Source organism: Vulpes vulpes, chromosome 4 (assembly GCF_048418805.1).
Source record: "Vulpes vulpes isolate BD-2025 chromosome 4, VulVul3, whole genome shotgun sequence".
NCBI lineage: Eukaryota > Metazoa > Chordata > Mammalia > Carnivora > Canidae > Vulpes > Vulpes vulpes.
In genome coordinates this window covers 74,771,328-74,792,372 of record NC_132783.1, presented here as the reverse complement: position 1 = coordinate 74,792,372, position 21,045 = coordinate 74,771,328, and the positions used below count along the sequence as shown (strand labels likewise).

Here is a 21,045-nt window from a genome sequence, read left to right as displayed (position 1 = left end):
GTCCATTTATAACTCAGTTTAGTAATACTCTTACAAAAGATTTCAACTGATAGAGAAATTGGTATAGTTGAAACTGCATTAACCTCAGGTAGACCTCAGCTCAAACCCTTAGGATGCATTTTTAGAAGAAGCCAACAGTTTTGTTGGCTCCTTCCTTGACTTGGGCTCCTGCTCTGACTTGGCATAGATAACTAGGAATAGATGTTAACTTTTTGAACAGTGTATTCTTCTTTAGTGTATCTAACTAACTTCCACAGATACCTCAGAACCAAACATAATACCAGTTTGTGTCCATATTTAAAAGTCAGTGATTGCAAGAATCAGGACATACTTAATATTTATTAAATACTTCACATGTAAGCAGCACTGTACTGGATACTGTAACAGCTTTACTGTCAGTGACTTTGCAGCCATAATATAGAAATATTCTCATTATATATGAACAATATTAGGCAGAATTTGATTATATACTAATATAAACTATACGAAAAATAACTGCTTTAGGAGTTCAAAGGTAAATTTGAGTGGAGTGGGGGTTATAAACATTCTGGAAGAACTTGGGTCATAAGAGCAAACAGGATTTAAATGAGGAGAAAGTGAAACTTCAGATGTAAGGGAGCACTAGATACGTAGAAGAAAAGAATACCTCCAAGAAAACTCATAAAACAGTTCTGTGTGGAAATGATCTTAGGTTGTGAATGAAAAAGGATAAGAGTGGGAGAAGAAGGTGTTGAATGAATGGATGTAAGAGAGTCACCTTTGGTTTTCCAAATATTACCATCCTTGTTTCTATTTTAGAGGAAAAGCTTTCAGGCTTTCACATTGAGTATGCTGTTAGTTGCGGAGTGTTGTTTTTTCCTTTCATTCCTACTTGGAGTTTTTTTTTATCATGCAAAATGTTGAGATTGTCAAATGCTTTTTCTCTGCCAAGCAAGATGATCATGTAATATATTTCCTCCATTCTATAAATGTGGTATATTGCACTGATGGTCATATGTTGAACCATCCTTGAATTGCCACCTGTCTTTGTAAAGTTTTATTGGAACAAAGCCAGACCCTTTTGTTTACATATTAATATTACCTCTGGCTGCTTTTATACTATAAAATCAGAGGTAAGCATGTATGATAGATACCATATAGTTTGCAAAGCCTAAAATATTTAAATATTTCCCAACCTCTGCTCCTAGAGTCATCAGTATTCACTTAGTCTTTAGTATGTGTTTAGTAGATACCAGCCAGTCTGTACTAACATTATGTAATTTGCTTTTCTTTAATAAATGTGTGCTTTATCCTCTTGACATACAATAAGTAGGGAGTTCTAATGTGATTAATGAGAAAGTCAAATCATACTAACTTGATTTAAAGAGAAATGTTAATTCAAATAATGTATTTGGTAATGTCTTTTTCTAATTCAATTTTCATGGATTATATTTTAAAATACACTTTGGGGGCACCCAGGTGGTGCAGTTGGTTAAGGGTCTGTTGGTTTTGGCTCAGGTCATGATCTCAGTGTAGGAGATCAAGCCTTGTGTGGGACTCCACACTCAGCTCAGAGTCTGCTTGAGACTTCTCTTCTCCCTCTCCCTCTTCCTCTGCCTTTCCCCCTCAGCTCTCACTCTCTAAAATAAATAAATAAATCTTTAAAATATATATATATCATATTCTATATTGCTCATGGAATATTATGTGTTCTTTTCTGTAGGTGTATGTGGAATTTGATGACCTTGAATGGGATAAACGAGAGTGGGTTAAAGTATATGAAGATTTTTCAACTTTCTTGGTGGAATACCACTTAATCTGGGCCAGAAGAGTCGACCCTAGCCAGACTCAGGGATCAAAGAACAAACAAATTCAGTGGCCTGCATTGGTAAGATCTGTTCCTGTTTAATGAAACATTTCAGTTGTTTGTTTTAAAAGAACAAAAACTGAATATTAGTTCAGATTTATCTTGGTGATCATAGGTTACTCCTGAAGAGTCTCTGAGGTATCTGGCAGAAATATAAAAATACGGCTTTTATTTTCTTAAACAACTTTTTGTTAGTACTATTTTAGCATATTTACTCTACAAATAATTTATCCAGTTAGAAACATAAATTAGATTAATGGTTATTAACAAATAATTGACTGGTTTGTCTGTAATGTGGCACAGTTTTACAAGATTGAGACTTTGTAGTAGATGATAAGAGGGTATATTTTATAAAGCATTCATTAGCATGTAATTTTTCTTGATTTGTTAAATTTAATAAAAATTGAATGTGGATGATAGCAGGTATTTAGTGTGAAATTATATATTTGCATAATAGGTAAGATTGCTTTATATCAGAAAGTGTTCTATTTAAGAAATAAAGATTTCATAAAATTCTCTGCTACTTTGAAGGGTTTTTGTAAAAGAAACATACTAAGGAAGCCTGACTGGCTCAGTTAGAAAAACATGTGATTCTTGGATTTCTGAGTCGTGAGTTCAAGCCCCACATTGGGTGTGGAGATTACTAAAAAAAAAATAAACTTAAAAAAAAAAAAAAAGAAACCTAACTAAATAAGATAGTTCTATTAGGAAGAAATCCCTATATGTTTAACAACTGTGCTATATGTGTTTGAATGAAATAATTTTCTTACATTGATATCAAAGAAATATTTTTTAGGTGTTTGGTATAAATACCTAAAAAGGGTGAGTAACTTTCAGATTTTTTTTTTAACACAAATTAACTATTGACAAGGATAGTTTTTATTGTTAATAATTATAGTGCCTGTCCATTTTCTCTTTCAGTGAGTTAGACCTTTGAAAGTCTGAGGAGATAGTGGTTAAAAAGAAAATGCAGGGAGGGGAAGAGAGAATGCAGTGAACTAATATTTTCAAAGAAAATACATATAATATCAAAAGATGGAAGATAATATCTATAAACTGTAGTTTTGGCAAGATATGTTACTGCTCTAGCAAAACAAGATAATTTTATCTAGGATAGTTATTAAGAAATACTTGTTGAATGAATATGCTGAATTGTCAATATGAAGCCTTTAAAGCCATGACTAACGTGTTTTTTATTTTATAAACTTTAACTAAAAAATTGGTTAAAATATGTGAATTTTGTATAAAAAACCTCACAAGCAGGAAGCAGTAACAACACTAATACTTGAGAGTATGCCTCAGTATCATAGTTAAAGAATAAATAGAACTTTAGAAAACCTTTGCCCTGTTTTAGAGATAATTTTTAAAATCAAGATGAATTCCTATTCATAATTAATTCATAAATTACTGATTGGGAGAAAATTTCTATAAGAAAATAGTTTAATAATTTTTGTCCATTATTTTAGAAATTTATTTCTGTTGAAAACCTTTTAACCTTACAAAATATTTAATTATGTAACCTCTTTTTAAAATTCAGCTTATTTTTTCTTATACAAAGTATACATTAAAAAATTGGAAAATGCTAAATGGTATAAAGTAGAAGAATATCATCATCATTCTGTTTTCATCACCAAGGAATAGCCAACTCCTTTGACTTTTTTAGACATATTATCTTAGAAAGTATTTCTCTGCTTTTTTTTCCATCATAGAATTGAAGAATTTTTAAAAATGATAAAATATGCTTAACATAAAATTTTCGACTTTAATCATTTTTAAGTATAAAGTTCTGAGGCATGGAGTACACTCACGTTGTTGTACAATCATCCATCTATAGAACTTACTCCATCTTGCAGAACTGAAACTGCATACCTATTAAACAACTCCCCATTCCGTCTTTTTCCCAGCTCCTAGCAACTACCATTTTACTGTCTCTAGGCTTTTGACTACTTTGTACCTCAGTAGAAGTGAGTATTTTCACTCACAGAAAATACTCAAATACAGTATTTTCTTTTCGTGATTGGCATATTTCACTCAGCATAGTGTCTGTGAGGTTCATTTTTATGTTGTAGCCTGTGCCACAATTTCCTTCCTTTTATAAGGCTGAATAATATTTCACTGTATGTATGTCCCACATTTTATTTATTCGTTTGTTGAGGGACCTTTATGTTGCTTCCACCTCTTGGCTATTGTGAATAATGCTGCTGTGCACATAGGTGTACCTATATCTCATTGAGACCATGCTTTCAATTCTTTTGGAATTGCTGAAGAAATGGAATTGCTGGATCATACGGTAGTTGTATTTTTAAACCTTTTGAGTAACTGCCATACTGTTTTCTACTGCATTTCCATTGCCGAGTATTCTTGGCAGTACTTGTTGGTTTTAGTTTTTGATAATAGCCATCCTAATTAGCACAAGATAGTAGTACCTCCTTGTGGTTTTGATTTACATTTTACTAATGATTAATGATATTGAGCATCTTTTTTGGTGCTTATATGCTATTTATTTATTTTCCTTGGAGAAATGTCTTAAGTTTTACTCATTTTTTAATCAGGTTTTTATTTGTTTAGTTCTAGCAGTTCTCTATATATTCTGTGTATTAATCCCTTATTAGATGGAATCTGCAAACATTTTCTTCAATTCCGTGATTGCCTTTTTACTCTGTTGACAGTGTCTTTTGTTGCACAAAGTTTTTTAATGTTCATATGGTCCAGTTTATTTATTTATTTTTTGGTTACCCATGCCTTTGGTGTCATATCCAAGAAATCATTGCTAAATCCAACATCATGAGTTTTCTCATTTAGGCTTTATATGTAGGCCTTTGATCTATTTTGAGCTAATTTCTGCTTATGGTTTTAGGTGAGTGTTCAGCTTCTTCCATTTGCTTGTTGATATCCAGTTTCCTATTACCATTTGTTGAAAAAACTTTCCTTTTTCTTTTGAATAGTGTTGGCACCTTGTGCAAGAATTATTTGACCATATATACTGGTGTTTATTTCTGGTCTCTCTATTCCATCAATCTGTATGTCTGTTTTTGTGCCAGCACCATACTGTTTTGATTACTGTAGCTTTGTAGTAAGTTTTTTTTCAAGGATTTATTTATTTGAGAGTGTGTGCTTGTGAGTGGGGGGAGGGTCAGACGGAAAGCAAGAATTTCAAGCAAGAATTCCAAGCAGACTCCTTGCTTAGTGCAGAGCCAGACACAGGGCTCAATATCATGACCTAAACCAAAATCATGAGTCAGACACTCAACTATGACTGAGCGACTCAGGCACTCCATGTAACTTGTAGTAAATTTTGAAATCAGGAAATGTGAGTATTCCAACTTTGTTCTTTTTCAAGACTCTTTTGGATATTCAGTGTCCCTTGAAATTCTGTTTGAGTTTCAGGATGGACACTTTTACTTCAGCCTGAAACTGGGATTTTGATAGAGATTGCATTATAGGTTACTTTGGGTGGTATTGACATCTTAATAATAAGCCTTTCAATTCATGACCGCAAGATGTCTTTCCATTTATTTATGTTTTCTTTAAAATTTTTAAGCAGTATTTTGTAGTTTTCACTGTACAAGTCTTTCACTTACTTGGTCAATTACTCAGTAATTTACTCTTCTTGAAGTTATTGTAAGTGGAATCAACTTGATAATTTCATTTTCAGATTGTTCATTATTAGAGTATAGAAACACATGGATTTTTATGTGTTGATTTTATATCCTTATGCTTAGCTAACAATCATACTCACTTGTGAAAGACTATAAGCTTTTTCTCTGAGACTGGGTATAAGACGAAGAGGACACTTTTCTGGTCAACACAGCATTCTAGCTAGTTCAGGTAGACAAGAAAAAGAAAAAAGGCATCTAAATTGGAAAGGAAGAAGTAGAGTTCTCTCTGTTTGCAGATGATATGATCTTATATATAGAAAGCCCTAAAGATTGTATGTGCCCTTCCACATAATAAAACTAATAAATAAGCAACAAGACCTAATCATAGTTTTAGCTAATCATAGTTTTAGCTAAGACTGCATTAAAATTGTAGATCCTACTCTTTTTACTTGGTGTTGCAATGTATTCATTTCTCTTCACAGGTCATAATTTTAACAGTTTTTAATGGCTACATAGTATTTCATCTTATAATGATCTGTTTCCCTAATGTTTGATACTGTTCCTAATTTTTTGTGATTATAAATAATTGGTAAATATTGTGATAAACATGTAAATCTTTGCATCTCTGATTATTTTAAAAATTTAGATTCAGTAATGAATTCAATAATGAATGAATAAAGTTCAAGTATGAACTTGAAAAAATATATAAAAATCTCTTGATACTCTCTACAAATACTTACTCTCATTGTCCCCAGTCAGTGTGTGAGTGCTTTTCTCTTACCCTAATCCTCACTCCCCACCCCCTGTCCTCCCCTACACCAGCAAACATTGATTACTTATTTTCGGGCTGTCTTGTTTTAAAACCCAAATATTTAAAAAAGGATTTTTACAACTTGAATACAGAATTGAATGTTATAATTTTTATATATGCTAATTTGATATTTTAAAATATTATTACATTGTTTTACTTTGCATTTCTTTAATGGGATGAATATTCATTTATTAGCAACTTGTTATTTTTGTGATTGTTGTTTTTAAATTATTTTTAAGATTTTGTGTTTTTCTAATATTTGTGATAAGTTTTCTTTATATTATTAGAGATACTATAACCCTTTTTGTATGTGTCTTACGGTTTGCTCAACTAATTTTACAATAGCAAGTCTTTTTGGATTATATGTTTGTATCTAAAGAACGTTCTATATAATGAGATATCTTCCTTAAATTCAGATAGTCAGGATGTGTTTTCCTTCCTTTCTTCCTGCTTCCTTTCTTTCTTTGTTTTAGGAGGTTGTAAAAACTAATAGAACAAATATTTGAAATCATGATGGTATACTCTAGAAAATAATCATTTTTAAGTTTCATAAGACTTCTACAAACACTCATTTATATATAGTATGCATAACTGAGATTGTATTGTTTCCCTATTGTTCATTAAAATGAGGCTTATTTAAGGATACCTGTAAGCAACAGTTATGAAATTCAGAGATTTTAAATTCTTATAGCAGAATAAAATACTATATAAATTTGAGAAATTTTAGAGTTACATATGAGATGGCAATAGAATTAAACTCAGTGGGGAAAAAGCATTAAACACAGCAGAAACTAATGCTCTTGTCTTTAATTCTCTACGAATTTTAATGTTTCTAATTCTGTGTACTTAATACTTTCATGTTCTTTTGTACTTAAGCATATGTTTGTATAATCCTCTTTCTAGTTGTTTCACTCCTCCTGTGGTACCTGTTAAATATTACATATTGGTTATATTGTCTACTTATTCTAAGAAATCAGTAGAAACTGGCAGTGTACCTGCTAGTTCTTGAAATCATGACATGACAAAAAAAATCCTATTGTCTCATTAACCTTTTCTAAAGTTTATTTTAAAAATTAAAAAGTTAAAACTTCAACAAAATATGGAAAAAAAAAACAAAATATGGAATAGTATGACACCCATTTCTCTGGAATTGTCTATTCGTCTTTCTTCCCAGTGTATTAATAATAAAACATACATTGGAGCACCACCTATGTAACATGCTGAAGTGGTGCCCTTTTTTTTTTTTTTTTTTTTTTTTTTGCTTGGTCCTATATGATCAGGGTACCACCTGAGGCTATTCTGATAATGAAAGCCAAGGTGTCTTATCTTATATTTTTAGGTAAGTTACTTAATATACTGTTAAACTTAATTTTTTAAAATAAAGTAAAATACTCATGAAATCACATTTATCTGCACCAGGGAAAGAAAGTGTTGGCATTCATAATTGAAATCAGCGAATAACCTACCTAACTGGATTAGGGCCCTGGCTCCATCTCCTTTAGGAAAACCTTCTGTGGGGAGTGGGGCTTTGACCCTAACCCAGCTGGGCTGTAACACTGCTGCATTTTCTAAGGGGCAGAGTTTTCTACTACTTTTCTGCTGGCTCAGCCTTCCAGATCACCCCAACCAGAATTAATCTCACCATCCTGTGTTCCTGTAGAACCTTGTTTGTACCTCTGTTTTAATAGCAACCAGCACTTCTGCTTTGTATTATACCTATTTGTTTGCATGTCTGTCTTTCCTTACTAGATTGTAAGTTCTTTGAGGACAGGAATCATGTCTTAGTCATCTTTGAATCATTCCTAGAAGTCTAGTACAGTACCTAATCTATCTTACACAGTGAGTAAATGCTTATTTTATTTTTTTTTAAAGATTTTATTTATTTATTCATGAGAGACACAGAGAGAGAGAGAGGCAGAGACAAACAGGCAGAGGGAGAAGCAGGCTCCACGCAGGGAACCCGACTGGGACTCAATCCCAGGTCTCCAGGATCAGGCCCTGGGCCGGAAGGCAGCAGTAAACCGCTGAGCCACCGGGCTGACCCTACATGCTTGTTTTAAAGTGTTGAATTTATCCTACCCTAGCTAGTGAAAAAGAATTTTACTGGGAATTATAGCAAGTTTTCTAGCTATTGCTTTATACTAAGATCAAATGACAGGAAACCATAATCAGCCAATTGTGGTAAAAATATGTAAGTCACCAATTTTAAACATGGCAGGTAATCATAGACAAATAATTAAAATGCTTATAATAGATGCCCTCATTCTAATCAAATAGAAATGTGAAATCTTAAATTGTCATGGAGGGGAGGAGGGGATGTAAAATTACCCAAAATGGGTTATTTTCAAAATGCAGGAGGAAAGAACTTACAACTTTGTTGCCAACTAAGTATTCTGATCTATAATAATTTATCTGCTTTTTCTGGAGTGAGTTTTAGGAAACTCAGGCTTCTCCTTCCTACTGCAACTTTTCCTTCATTAGATAGGTTATTCTGGTTTGATCAGGAATTGTGATCAGATCATAAACATGTAAATGTTAATAATATATTGCCATTTAGGGATGCCTGTGTGGCTCAGTCAGTTAAGTGTCTGCCTTCAGCTCAGGCCATGATCCTAGTGTTCTGGAATTGAACCCTGCTTTGGGCTCCCTGGCTTGATAGGAAGCCCACTTCTCACTCTTCCTCTGCTTCTTCCCCTGCTTGTACTTATTCTCTTTCTCTGTCAAATACATAAAATCTTCAAAATATATTTATAATATTGCCTTTAGATTGCCTAGTGAAAGTACTTCTTAGTTATTCTCTGTTCTGAAAGAAACCTTCTCATTTTAAAATTGAATTTATTGCTCTTTGGGACAAAATACTTTTATATCTGGCTGTTACATTGCCAAACTTCGTTTTTAGATTATGACCTCAACCAGATTTTACTGAAATATGAACCCATGCCACATTCCAACTGTGAATTGAGCTTTGAAATAAATTCATTTTTTTAAAGAGTTTTTACATACTAATTGAGTTTTCAGAGTTAGAATTACTAGTTTTACAGTTCTTTGTACTTTGATAAATAATGAAGTGGTAGTAAAGACACTATACCTTCAGGATTTTTGTTTTTCTGCAAAGTTAAACTATGTGATCAAATTATGTGTATCAAACTTTTTTTTTAAAAAAGAATTTATTTATTCATGAGAGACAAAGAGAGAGAGGCAGAGACATAGGCAGACAGAGTAGCAGGATTCCGGGATCACGCCCTGAGCCAAAGGCAGACACTCAACCACAGAGCCACACAGGCGTCCCAGTATCAAACTTTAAATGACAAAAGCAAATACTGACAGACTGCAATGAATGAGCACACTTATTCTTTTCTTCTGGTCATAAATGACGTTATTTTAGAGGAAAATATTCTATTGTAAGAGGCATAGGCTCATACTCATTATACTCATTGATTCATTAATTCTTCTCTTAGGAAATTATTCTTATAAAACAATTTTTAAGAAGTAAAGATTATATTTAGTTCATCTAATGTTTATCAGACACCTTATGTGAGCCAGGCAGTGTGCTAGGCCTCTGGATACAAAAATAGAAGACAAAATGTTATATGCAGAAAGATGTTCATTATAGTCTTACAATGATTTGTGAATATTGTTAAATTAATAGGATACAGATATTATGCAGCTTTTAAAAGTTATAATTGGGGGCGGCCCGAGTGGCTCAGCGGTTTAGCGCTGCCTTCAGCCCAGGGCCTGATTCTGGAGACTTGGGATCGAATCCCACGTTGGACTCCCTGCATGGAGCCTGCTTCTCTCTCTGCCTGTGTCTCTGCCTCTCTCTCTCTCTTTCTCTCTCTCTCTCTGTGTCTCTCATGAATAAATAAATAAAATCTTTAAAAATAAATAAAGTTATAATTATGAATAGAGAAGCATGGGCATATATAATTCAAGTTAAAAAAGTCTTGATTAGGGATCCCTGGGTGGCGCGGCGGTTTGGCGCCTGCCTTTGGCCCAGGGCGCGATCCTGGAGACTCGGGATCGAATCCCACATCAGGCTCCCGGTGCATGGAGCCTGCTTCTCCCTCTGCCTATGTCTCTGCCTCTCTCTCTTTCTCACTGTGTGCCTATCATAAATAAATAAAATTAAATTAAAAAAAAAAGTCTTGATTATAGCGGGGTCAAAATTACATATTTAGAAAGTATTGCCAACTAAATAAAATAATTTTTTTAGAAAGATGGTATTATGCCTCATTTGATTTGTGTTTTCAATAGAAACAACTATTATTTCCCTAAAATTAGAAATTTAATATAAATATAATACAATGACTTTATCATGTAGTTTTAATTTTGGAAATTATTTTCTCCAAATGAATTCTTTTAGATTTGTTTTAGTTTTCTGTTAATACACTTTGACAGCTGCTTTTTAAATTTTGTTAATACAGCATTTTTAACATTTGTACTATTTAGTACAAAGAATTCTTTCTGGGACACTTAGGTGGCACAGTCACTTAGGCATCTGACTCTTGGTTTTGTCTCAGGTGGTGATTTCCTGGTCATGAGATCTAGCCCCACATCAGGTTCCACAAAGAGTCTGCTTGAGATACTCTCTCCCTCTTCCTTTGCCCCTCCTGCTCATGCTCTTGCTCTCTCTCTTTCTCTCTCTCTCTCAAATAAATAAATCTTAAGAAAAACCTTCTAAAAAAAAAAGAAGAAAAACCTTCTAATAAAAATAATACAAGCAACAACAAAATATAATGAAGCTTATTTAAGGTTTGTTTTTAACTGCATCTGAATTAGTATTTATATGGCTTGATATGACCTTCTAGTCATACATTTAGAGAATGTATTTGCTGGAAAAGATAACCTTAGCAGTCATCTAGGAATACAGTGTAATATATTAAGAACATAAGTCTTTTTTTTTTTTTTTAAGATTTTATTTATTTATTCATGAGAGACACAGAGAGAGAGCGCGAGAGAGGCAGAGACACAGGCAGAGGGAGAAGCAGGCTCCGTGCAAGGACCCTGATGTGGGACTCGATCCCAGGTCTCCAGGATCACACCCTGGGCTGCAGGTGGCACTAAACTGCTGCGCCACGGGGGCTGCCCCAAGAACATAAGTCTTGATGTTGAATTTCCTCCTTCAAATCCCTTCTGTGCCATTTGTGGTTAATACCAGGATGAACTTGAGTTAGTTCTTCTATGTTTTACTGTCTTCATAATAGTAGTACCTACTATATAAAGTTGTTGTGAAGATTAACAACAAAATATATAAATAGAAGCCTTAGTATAGCACTGCAGTGAGTTTTGCCAATTGTATAGTTTTAGGGGAATCCTCAGAAGACCACTCTCTCTTATACCAATTGTAAGTTTGAAGAAACATGTTCTCAGATTTGATAATTCACTAGAAGAACTAGTGCCTACAGTTTATTGTAGGGAAAGGATGAAGGTTAAAATCAGCCAACGGAAGAGATGCATAGGATACAGAGTATAGAAGGGTCTGCAACATGGCCTATGAAGTCATGGATAGCATTCCGTCTTACTAGCTGCAATATGCAACACTATGCAGAATTTTGAAAAGCAGAGATGCTCACCCAAGCCTTTGCTGTCCATAGTTTTTACTGGAGCTCAGTTTACATACTATCTGCATACCTGTGAGCTTTAGTCTCTATTTCCTCCTGGACATCAGATTAGTACCTATTATATATAATAATCACTTCCTCTGGAAGTTGGAACTGATAATACTGAAATGCCCAAAGTCCCCATCATAAATCCCATTATTAAACTGTTTAGTGGCCAAAGTACTTAGGCAAACAAAGACTCTTATCAAGCAGGGCATTCCAAGGACCTAGAGATGACCTCTTAGTAACTGACATCTAGGTTGGATCTCTGGGATAGGGTTGCTTCTTCACTATACAGGCCACTCCCTAGCCTTTGGCCTATGCTGTCCTACAGCAAAAGGATCATATTTGTCTGGATATCTACACTTCATAAAGCATTTATGTAATGGTCATAGCAATAGCAGCATTATGAATATGCCCAACATTTGGAGGAACTTAGTGTGGAGTAGGAATAGATATAAATAAATAGTTAATCTGACTTCATAAAGCCATTTTATACATTTTAATATTCTTGTACTAATTTAGTTATTCATTTACTCCCATGATTGATTACTATTTGTAATTTATAATAAACTTATAACTTGATAAACTTATTTAGTGTAGAAATTAACTGATCGCTAGCCAAATATAATTTTTCCTCAGGCCAAATTCTTTTTCTAGCATTGTATTCTGAGAAGGCTTTAACTCTGTCTCCTGATACATTTGATTATCACCAGTATTATTTTTAGACTTTTTTATATAGGCCATGAATTTTACCAACAGTGTCAATGTTAAATGTTGGTTACAATTGCAGTATGTTCATAATACTTTTCAGTTTCATTAAAGAACAAATTAGAATTTGGGAGGAATTTGCCTCTTCAACAGAATTAACTGTTGCCCATATACAATTGTATTAGTTATAGTTGGCCTTTATTCTGTTACTGCTTTGTTAGTTTGGAAGAAAGCAATTCACCCTGTCTCAGTTCACAAGCTTGTACTAAGACTGATTCCCACTGTGTGTTGTATATAATAGAGTCTACCACTCTCCTATAGGGAGGACACAGGAAGTGTTCAGAATAGTTCTGCCCCTATTAGGTTATACTGAAGGATATGTTTTATTTTGATCAGTCATGAGGGTAAGGGCAGTCATAGTGCATCAATGTATATTACAAGTGCCCCAGAAGAACTTCTGTAGGTTTGGAGGTACATAAGATCCCCTTAGGTGTGCCCCTTAAACCTTATCATCTAAGATAGAGGACTATTGTCTCATGGCTATTTTAGCCTCCATCTGTATTAAAACAGTCTAGATGCCCTTTTAGGTCAGAGTACAGTTCTTTCCCAATGTTGGTTCCTAGCCTTATTTCTTAGAGTCTGCCAGACTTATTTCACTACAACCCCATTATCTTCATAGAATGACTCTCATCTCTTGCTTTTTCCTCCTGGAAGAGAGCTCCTCCTTCCTAGAAGCAGATAAGAATCTGCTTATTCTAGTTAGTAGGTCTTTTCCTTCTGAATGCCACTTCTCATTAAAAACAAATCCATCCAGTCCTGTTCTGTGTGTCTGTGTTATTTAATCCACTGTACATTTTATTACCATTGTGCACTAATGGAGAACAGTTAGGATACATCTTTTTTACTCTAAAATGTTAAGTCTCTCTACTAGGATTAGATGAGTGGTAAACATACATAGATGTAATTTAGAGTGTGCCATAAAGCCTCCCATTGGTCTTCCTCCTTGTCTCAGGAGGGAGTGGTTTCCCAGGAGGTTTCAGGTCCACCATGACCTGAGATAAAATGCGAAACCCATTTCTTTTTTAATCCTGTGTAATAGCTTTCTACCCACAAAAACAAGGATGATAGGAATTTATGTATAGTACACTGGGGCATGTTAGACATGCCACTACTGTGTTTTCTGTATTATAAACTGGGACCTTTTAAGCATTTGGTCTTGAAGTTGTTTAGTGATCAGTTTGCCAGAAGTTGTATACCACATGGTCCAATAGCCCAGTAGGACCGGTACCCAGAGATTTTGTTCCAAATGGTATCTTTAATACTAGATATAGCCTGAAAAATAAGAGTTGAGGATGTTGGCACTTGAGAATCCTGTTCACAGGGCTATTATATAAATAATTTTTTTTTTACCTTCCTTCTGTACTCTTTGAAATTAATTTGTGTGGTTTAGAGCATTCTCATTGGTTCGCACTTAACCTGTCCAATCAATATTGCCCTTAAAATAGCTTTATAAGCCTTCTGTTTTATAGTATTAAGTAGGAGAAACCTTCCCCAGTCAGACATTATAAATAATCTTTGTAACACTTTAAGGTAAAGAAGATGCAGTCACTTTACATAAAGTTTGTGTAAACACTCCAATTGTCCGACAGCCCAGGTGGATCAGTGGTTTAGCGCCACCTTTGGCCCAGGGCATGATCCTGGAGACCCTGGATTCAGTCCCACATAAGGCTCCCTTCATGGAGCCTGCTTCTCTCTCTGCCTGTGTCTCTGTGCCTCTCTCTCTCTCTCTCTCTCCTCTCTACTCTCTCCTCTCTCCTTTCTCCTCTCTCTGTCTCTCATGAATAAATCAAATCTTAAAAAAAAAAACCACTCCCAATTGTCATCTAAATGTTCAGCTTAATCATATCAACCTTTATGTTTCTGTATTCCCTGAATCCAGTTGTAGCCTCCATTAGGATTTCACCAGTAGATTTGTATCCTTAGTGCATGAGGCTCCCACAGCAAGGAGTCACAGAAACACCTTTTTCTGCCCTATTTTACCCACTTAATGTGCCTCAGATCTTTGGACCCCAGCTGGAGTTTGGCCAGGGGACTCAGGAATTCTCATCTGTAATCTTGTTTAGATTGTGGAAACATTAGCTCAGGAAATTTGGAGTTTCTCATAGTCATTTTCCCTTTTTCTGGTTTTTAAGATTATCCCAAACTGGAGTGAATAAAGCAGATTTGTTTAGGGCTCTTTACTGTTGGGGAGCCTAGCAGGTTCTCCTGTTAGTTCTCCCAAACTCTAATATGAATACTGTGATAATATCTTTGTTTTGATCTCCATCAACGTCCACTTCAGTGATCCCATTTCTTAACTATTTAAAGAGTCTCACAGCCGGGATGAGTCTCTTAACTTTTGCCTTTCCCTTTCTCTATTCTCTTAAAATCTTTGTTATTTCAGCATAACTTTTCCCTCCCGAGGTAGATCTGTGGATAGTGGTTATAGCTGGATCTAGCCAAAACCTAATCAGGCTCTGCCCCAACACTTTCCCTTACTTTTTCTCTTTAGCTATTAGAAATAACAGTAATTAAGAGATTGTATAGCTAATTCAGTTTTATTTTTTATTTTATTTTATTTTTTTTTGTTAATTCAGTTTTAAACTTTGCATGTCTTTATATAACCCCTTAGGACTTGGATCCACCATTTCTAAATTCCAATTGGTAAGTTGTATCTCTAGTAACTTCACAATACAATTATAGTTCGTATAATGGCCTGGACCTGTGACCACACAGAAACTAAAAATTTGTCATCTCCTATCCTCTCATCCACACAGTTCAGCTGGTGAGCATCTATCTTGCTGATACCAACTACAGTGAGTTTGGCCATCTGTGCAATTTGAGAGAACAGTCTCCACAGGACTGCCCTCATTTCTGACACCATTGCTAGTTCAGGTATTCCCAAGACCACCCTCAAGTTTTGATGATTTGCTAGAAAGACTCAGAGCAGACTGAAAACTGCTATAGTCATACCCACAGTTTGTTACAGAGAAAGGATACAAATTTAAATTAGTCAGAGGAGGAAGACTCCTAGGGTATAAAGTCCAGTAAGAGTTCAAACATGAAGCTCCTGGTCATCTTCCCCTATTGAGTCATCGACAGTATAACCTCTTTCCAGCCACAGTGTGTGACACTGCAGATTACTGCCAACCAGGAAAGCTCAGTCAAGCCTTCTGTGTTCATTGTTTTTATTGGGGCTTGATCACATACTGTCCACATGACTGACCTTTAGTCTTTAGCCCCTCCCGGGGGGGGGCGGTCAAACCAATACCTTTAGTTATCACCTCTGTGGAGGTCACAGCTGATACTATGTGGCCCAGAGCTTCCATCATAAATCAAATGGTTAGACTGTACATTGGTCAAAGCCTCTAGACAAATAGACATGCCTATTAGGTAGGACATCCCAGAGACCTAGAGATCCCCTCCCAGTAGTCCAGGGCAGAGGCCAGATTCCTCTTTGGCTTAGGTTAATTCTTTACTATACAAGCACATATCATATGTAAAACACTTTATGAAATCCTCTTGTTATGGTCTTATTATCATTATTAAATTTAATGCCCCCCCCCCTTTTCCAGCAAGAAAAAGGAAGGTCTAATGGAATTATGTTAGTTGATTTGTCTACATTTATTTTCAATTTAATTAGCACAACTGGAAGTGGAACCCCAAACTCCTCTATCTCTAAGATAAGGCTTTTTCTTCTATAGTAGAACATATATACCCTGCTAATTATTGAATCTACAAAAAATCATTTGTATTTTTCAGTCAGCCTAGTTTCAGAAAAATTCTTAGAAGGAAAGCAGCCTAATATTCCTTTCACTTTTTAAAAAAGATTTTATTTTTTTTATTTGAGAGAGAGAGAAAGCGAGGGAGAGGAAAGGCAGAGACAGAGGGAGAAAATCTCAAGCAGACTACACGCTGAGCATAGAGCCCAACTCGGGGCTTAATCTCCATAACCCTGAGATCATTACCTGAGCTGAAACCAAGAGTCAGACCCTCAACCGATTGAGCCACGTAGATGCCCCTATAATACTCATTTTACTTTATTCCTGATCAGATAATTTAAGGCCTTGTAGATATAACCAAGAATAAACTGAAAAGTTTTGGTCAAGAAGTCCAGAGAGTAAAGAGAGAGATAGATATACAGGTAGGAAAATGAACCAATCAGTGATATAGTAAAAGTATAAAACTGGGAGAAGTAGGAAAGCTGTATCTACTTGGTAAGGGATCTAAGGAAAAGCTACACAGAGGAGAGTGATCCTTGATGTGATTTTAAATGCTGAATTGACATTTTCTAATTGGAAAAGGATAGAAGTCACTTTGTGAGAAAATTGGTTCTAATTGGGAAATCCCAAGGATTTATACCAAACTGGAACGTAAAGTAGTTGTGATGGAGTGGCAGAAGATGAAGGAAGAACAAACATAGAATAGACCATAAATGGCCTTGGGTTACAAAAGAAGTTTTGGACATTTCCTCCTGTTCAAAATGGAAAGTCATTGAATCATAACGTATGGGTTGAACTGTCACTTTTTAGGTAGAACCATAAGAGCAGAGTGAAGTCATGGGAAAGAGACAAGGACTTCATCATTTATCCCTTTGTTTAAATAATCTAAGTGAGACTTGGATAAATGTATCTGATGGAGTACATGTTTGTCTTCATTCCTCCAAAATTGCACCAAAATGACAATAAACAATTAAAAAGGACAAAGAGGACAGGAGATGATAGTAATAAGATATTAATAAAGCTTTAGAATATAGAATGGATTAGAAGCAGTGACCCACTTAGAGAAATTCAAGAAAACTAAAACATTCTCGATAGAGAATGCAGGCACACTCCAAAAAGTTTCAAAAATTGGAGTACCATATGCTTTTGTATAATAGAAGTAATTGATGGGGCTAAAAATGGAAGGGTTAATTAACAGGTGATAGTAAGAGAGGTAGGCTCTCAGGACCTTCCCTATATTCCTAGCCAGGCAGCCAACCCTTCTCATCTTATGGGAAGTGGAAGGTACATTCTCTCAAGAATCTGAGCACCAGAGGTTTTCGCTTCAAGGACACTTGCATCAGTATTTCTGGGTGTGACACGAGAGGACTACATGATAATCCTTTTACTAAGTGGTGCAACTTTTCCTTAAGCGCCTTTTTCTTCATTCTGCACTTTGAACACTGTTATGCAGGTGTGTACCCCTAGGGAAATGATTAGAGGATTGTCTTCTCAAGGAAAGTGAAGGTCCCCAGAGAAAAGAGCAACAAATACTGTTAAGGATCCTCCAGCAGAATGGTCATATTTTCACCAACCAATCTGTAGTGAGACCCACCAGTAATGCTACTAAAAATGCAGCAAACCTGCAGTGATACTATACCAAGATCACTCAGTCATCTGAGGATCACCAGTCATCTGAGGCCTGATCATAGTTTTAAAATTGTGTATAAAGGGAAGCCCCCGGTGGCACAGAGGTTTAGCACTGCCTTAGGTCTGGTGTGTGTGATTCTGGAGTCCCAGGATCGAGTCCCACATCGGACTCCCTGCATGGAGCCTGCTTCTCCCTCTGCCTGTGTCTCTGCCTTTCTGTCTGTCATGAATAAATAAAATCCTTATAAATAAATAAGTAAATAAGTAAATAAATAAATAAATTTGTGTATAAATATTATATAGTAACCTAATGAGATTTATAGTTAACTTTTTGCCTGAATGAGGATAACAATTATGCACTTAAATGTATTCAGTATAGGTGCAGGACCTGATACTCTATTGAGTAACTATTAGTGAATGAATGAATGAATGAATGAATGAATGAATGAATAAAAGACACTTTAATGTGGTTATGAATTGCCAGGAATTTTCTTATTTTTTAATGTCAAACTTCTTTCAAACTAGTTGTTTTAATATATCAATGTTTCTAAAGTCATATGAAAAAAGAAGTGACCTCGTATTCCAAATACTCGTACTTTTTTCCCCAGGACTGAGTACTTTTGACAAGTAGTTCTAAATTTTTTTCTAATCCATAATTTTGGATTTTACTTTGTTTGTTGACTGGGATCAGATTGAGGATCATGATATGATTACTGAGTCATAAATTTAATATGCCATAAATAATATTGGGAAGAAACAAATGAAGCAATTATATATTAAACCCCAGAGGCATTTCTTTTATCTGTTACTTTGTTACTTCTAACTTTAGTGTGCCAAGTTTAGTATACAAGTACCAAGCTATATTGTTTCTTTCTTAAGATATTAAAAGAACTCATTTAATATTAAAATCAGGGCAGCTGGGGTGGCTCACCAGTTTAGGACCGCCTTCAGCCCAGGGCCTGATCCTGGAGATCTGGGATCGAGTCCCAGTCGGGCTCCCTGCATGGAGCCTGCTTCCCCCTCTGCCTGTGTCTCTGCCTCTCTCTCTCTTTCTCTTTCTCTCTCTCCCTTTCTCTCTGTGTCTCTCATGAATAAATAAAATCTTTAAAAATAAAAAAAATTTAAAAACTCAGAAAAGTTGTAGAAAAAAGTGAAAAATAATTATGATTTTAAGACATTAGCCACAGTTAATGTTGAAAACAGTTTATTTTTAACATTTGAAATCACCAAAAGCAATTTAAAAGTATTTCAAAGAAACTTTTTTTAAACAAATGTGGGTTTTTCCATTTTAAAATCTTATTTTTATTTAGATTTAGATCCAGGAGGACATTATATATTTGCACAGTTAATTTTTTTCTTTCTGCTTTTTTCCTCCCTTTTTAACATTAATCTGTGATCTATCTTATCTTACATTTTTTTAAAGATTTTATTTATTCATTCATTTGAGACAGAGAGAGAGATAGAGACATAGGCAGAGAGAGGAGCAGGCTTCTTGCAAGGGAGCCCAATGCAGGACTTGATCTTGGGACCCTGGGATCACGCCCTGAGCCAAAGGCCAACCTCTTGAGCCACCCAGGCATTCCTATTTTACATGATTTTGCATGTATTTTTTTTGTTGTCACGTTTCATTGTTCTAATCATAATCAGCAGTTAGTTGCAGTTAACTAGAATTTGTTTCTCAGAATGGTTATTTTTTCTCTGTAAGGGTATTCATATTTGGTAGGCCTTTTTTGTTTTTGACCTTTTCTTGAGCCACAGTGAATTATTCTCAGGATATAATTTATGAAAAATCTCTACATACTAAAATTATTTTAGAATCATTTACTTGATTTTTCTGACCTTTCCATTACAGGTATGTATCTTTTTTGTTATACTTGGAATTGCTACAGATTTTCATTTTGTTACTATTATAATTTGAAGCAACCAAAAGCAGCTAGCCATGTAAAATAAAGATGGGAAAGTGTTCATTTTATTTTCTTCCTGTCCAGAAATGTAGTTACCATGTCTACCATGTGCTCTAATTTTAGAAGTTTTTTTCAGCTTTTGGGGGGAAAATGTCTGCCTTGTTGAGGTATACAAACCCAGTGTAAAAATGCTTATTACTTACTTATATAAGTAGATTCTCTTATACTGTATATATACTTTTTCTTTTAATAAATGGCTATGATAGCTTAAAATGCAGCAGCATTGTACATGTGTTGCATGATAATTTCCTTCAGTAAATATTCTTTGCAATTTACTGTGTGCTAAGCATTATGCAAGTACTGTGAATCCAACAGTATGATCCTTGCTGTCTGACATAGTTATTTAACGGCACTGTGAAGAGTTCATGAAAAATAAATATAGATTGGGGTGCCTGGCTGGCTCATTTGGTAGAGCATGTGATTCTTGATCTAGGAGTTATGAGTTCAAGTCCCACATTGGGTATAAAGTTAATCTAAAAATAAATTAGATAACTCTTTTGATACTGTTTTATTAAAGTATTTATATTTACCTTTTGAAGACATGATTTGTATTAGCTTTTTATTATTTCATTGCATGTAAGAGTATCAACAACATAACATCATTTAATTTTTGAAGACTAACTAAATTCCAGGCATTTTTTATTCATTTGAGGTACTTTAAAAAAATTATTTATTTATTTGAGAGAGAGAGCATGAGCAGGGGTGAGGGTTAGAGGAAGTAGCATATTCCCTTTTGAGCAGGGAGCCTGATGAGGAACTTGATTCCAAGACCCTTGAATCATGACCCAAGCCAAGGTCAGACACCCAACCTTGGGTGTCAGCCTGACTAAGCCACTCAGGTGCCCATGGTAGATACTTTTATTATCCCTGTTTTGCAGATGAGTAAACTGAGACATATAGTTATGTAACTTACTGGGGTCGGAAGGAACTGTGTATTGGAAGGTTTAAATAATTGTGAGTTATATAATATTAAAAATGATAATTTTATCTCTCAATCTCTTCAATGTATTTTCCATAGGTATCTGTCATTAACTGGTTGTTATATGTCTTTTTAGATTTTCCTATCCAACTTTCTTCCTCCTCTCTTGGTGAACATGTACATTTTATGAAAAATTCTTGTTTTA

At 34.9% G+C, this 21,045-nt stretch overlaps 1 protein-coding gene across 3 annotated transcripts in view; it reads left to right on the top strand.

The window, feature by feature from the left end:
- Nucleotides 1–21,045, top strand: part of JMJD1C (jumonji domain containing 1C) — a 324,083-nt gene that overhangs the window by 141,284 nt on the left and 161,754 nt on the right. For all 3 annotated transcript variants that reach the window (XM_072756132.1, XM_072756129.1, XM_072756130.1), the window contains exon 2: nt 1,703–1,867. Coding sequence is in view for 1 of the 3 variants with exons in the window: in XM_072756129.1 (XP_072612230.1) it covers nt 1,703–1,867 (165 nt within the window). In the remaining 2 variants the exon portion in view is untranslated. The remainder of the gene's footprint in view (nt 1–1,702; nt 1,868–21,045) is intronic.